The 3,167-nt window shown below is 44.2% G+C and overlaps 1 protein-coding gene across 1 annotated transcript; it reads right to left on the reverse strand.

The window, feature by feature from the left end:
• Positions 1-617: 617 nt before the first annotated feature.
• Positions 618-2,911, reverse strand: LOC136464136 (RAN GTPase-activating protein 2-like). The gene is made up of 2 exons (XM_066463096.1): positions 2,663-2,911; positions 618-2,413 (listed from the first exon to the last, which is right to left on the reverse strand). The coding sequence occupies exon 2, from the start codon at positions 2,383-2,385 to the stop codon at positions 754-756; it is 1,632 nt and encodes a 543-aa protein (XP_066319193.1). The 5' UTR covers positions 2,386-2,413; positions 2,663-2,911; the 3' UTR covers positions 618-753.
• Between the last annotated feature and the right edge of the window lie 256 nt (positions 2,912-3,167).

A 3,167-nucleotide genomic window follows, 5' to 3' on the forward strand; every position in this document is an offset into this window, starting at 1 on the left:
GATAAGCCATGGCTGATAAGCCATGACTGAAAGTACTGTTGGCTGATTTGTTGTGAGAGAAAAATACTGTTCGTTGGCTGAAAAAGTACGGCTTATAAGCCAAGCGAACAGGGCGTTAGCAAGTGAATTTACTGATCAAAGCACACAGAGACGTCCTATAGTAGTAGGTCAATTACTAGTCACAGTCACCCAAAAAAATGTTGGAAAAATAGGTAGCATCTATAAATTAGACCATTTATAATGGAACAATGTCATGAATATAAGTTATATAACAGAATAAATAAGACCAGTTATAATAATCTATAATCAGAAATGAGATTGCACAAGATAAGTGGTTTTACATAACAAAAACTGACCAAGGAACCACGATAATCAAAACTCTGCTACTAGCTTATATCTTAATACCAACTCGCATCAGGTGAACAAAAATAAAAAGCAAATGAGACGTCATGTGAAAAGCTGTTTTCTAATCCTCCTGAACTACATTTTTATTGGAAGTATATATTGTGATATTAACCAAAGACACACCTTTCATGATTAAATCCACACATCAGGGCCCGTGAAAAAAATTAAAAGGTTACCATGTGGGAAGAACACCTGCAATCATTCACGGGGAGTGGACACGCGTAGAATAGATCCTTTGAAAAGTGATGTGTTTATCAATGAAACAAGAGGTTTATCTATCAATGAGCGGTCAGAACATCCTCTTTACCAGCAATGCAAAAGGCTACATCCTCTTTAACCGAAGGATGGTCAATCATCCTGCTCAACCTTCACACTCTGCAGCTTCGAATCCAGCTCGTCCTCATTGTCCTCAGCATCCTCGTCCTCTTCCTCATCATCAGGCTCCCCGTCAGGTTCATTCTCATCTAGTGAGCCCAGAACATCCAGGGATTTCTTACCTGCCTTGAGAATTTCCTTCACCTCATCAATCCCTTCATCGGAGATGAAATTTCCATTGATGTTCAGTTGCACAAAAGCTGGTTTATTTGCGACTGCCCGCGCAAAGCACCGAGCTCCAACTCTCTGCAGCATGTTCGTGCTCACATCAAGTTCCTTGAGATCTGTGTGGCCATCTTCCAATGATTTTGCAATGATCACAGCACCATCATCCTTGAGCTCATTTTCAGCCAAGGTCAGCTTCTTGAGTGACTGCATTGCTGCTAGGCATTCTGCCAAATGTGGGGCTGCTTTGGCATTTATTTCATTTCCAGCCATTTCAAGGACCTCCAACTGCGGTGCTGACTGTTTGAGGGCATTGGCAATTGCTTTTGTACCCTCGTTCTCAAGATTGAGATCACTGAGATAAAGCTCAACCAGATCAGGAAGCTTTGGAAGGGTTTTGCTGAGAGCTAACCCTGCATCAACACCAAATAAGTTGTCCCTGAGATCAAGTTTCTTCAGACGAGTGCATGTCCCTAATGCCTCAGACAATGCGAGTCCACCATCAGATCCTATCCTTGTTGCTGAGCACCTGAAACTCTCTACATTTGGAGAATGCTTAACCATCTCAGCAATATACATAGCACCTTCATCTCCAGTCATATTGTTGTGGAAGTGAAGAACCTTAAGCTTCTCAGTTGCAGGAATAAGCTCAGATAGAGCTTTTGCAGCTTCCTCTGATATGCCATCATTCATCACATAGAGTTCTTCCAAGGATTCCTGTGATTTCAGGAGCTCACTGAATGCCCTGACACCCTTCTCACCCAAAGCATTGTCAGAGATATTCAGATATCTCAGGACAGAACCCTCTAATGCTTTGGAGAATATGCGCATCACATCGAGGGCTTCATCCTCAGGCCTTCCTGCAACAAAATCTGAGATATCAACCTTTGTGAGCTGGTTCTTAACTGAGTCAAGAATTGGCCCAGCAACATTAGCAGCACCAATACCAAAGCTCCTGTTGCTAAAGCAAATTCTTTTATATGAATTTCCTGGTTTGGTGAGTGGACTCAGCAGTTCTTTTGCTTCATCTGCCTCAATAAAAGCACGCTTGCCACCAGATATATCTAGTACAGTATCAGCGGGCACAAGAGGTGTATCAGCTACAGGTGCCTCCAGTTCTGCAGTAGTCCTTGGGCCTTTTTTCAGAAATTCCAACATCATCTTGCTCGTTTCCTTTGCATATAGCTGGACAGCAGAACTCCCATCACCATCTGGCTCCCTTTTAAAATGCTCATCAGCAGAGGCAAAGCAAAGTTCTTCAATCCTTTTTGCATTCTCATGAGCCTCTTGCTTGCCCAAAAGGCCATATTTGCGAGAGAAAATGGACTCTGTGGACAGATTCTTTGTCATCCTCTCAACAAGTATGAGCCGTGTGCTTTCACTTGGTGGCCACAACTTTATAGAGAATGTCCTGGGCTGGAAATCTTGTACTGAATCCATGTGACAAGCTTGGACTTAACACAGCAACCTGTAATAGTAGAACACGATTTACTAGCCTTGATTTGATAACATAAGATATCGCAGTAGCAAAAAACACAATAATAAACCAACAATATTATGAACCAAACAAACGAGCAGGGGTGGATGCAGTAAAGGACATCAATAAACAAACGAGCCATTTCACCCTATAGTTATCAGATCAGAATACAAATAGCTTAAGTCCTAGGGTTTGGGTGCTCAACTTCGCACGGTAGGAACGGAAGAGAAGGGTGGGTACCTGGCGGAGCCTGTCGGCGGCGAAGGGCCGAAGAAGACCTGGCGAGGGGCGGATGGGGACCTGGACACCTGGACAGCGGCAGCGGTCGCCCAGTCGTCGCCACGAGAGAGAGCGCGCGCGCACTTGGGCGAAGGTAGAAGAAAGGGCACTGCTGTTTTGGATTTTAGATCCCGGGCGAGAGCGAGACCGTGTGGCTGTGGCCGCCGCCGCCACCGCTGTGGGGAGCGAACCCAAGAAAGAAGATGACGAAAGCAACACTGGGCTTTTGTGCAACTTAATGGGCTCGTATTTCGGCTTTTATAGAGAGATAAATGGGCCTAGACTAAACAAAGTGGGCTTTGGGTATCCTAGGCCCATGAAGGCGAATTGTTGGCTCCCTTTCTCATTTGCTACTGTACTTGGTACCCGAGAAGAGTAATGTGTAATAGCCTGTTTAGCACAGTTTCCTGTTTTCCTCAAAAAAAAAAAAAAAAAAACACAGTTTCCTATGACTGGGGCTTCTTGT

Source organism: Miscanthus floridulus, chromosome 7 (assembly GCF_019320115.1).
Source record: "Miscanthus floridulus cultivar M001 chromosome 7, ASM1932011v1, whole genome shotgun sequence".
NCBI lineage: Eukaryota > Viridiplantae > Streptophyta > Magnoliopsida > Poales > Poaceae > Miscanthus > Miscanthus floridulus.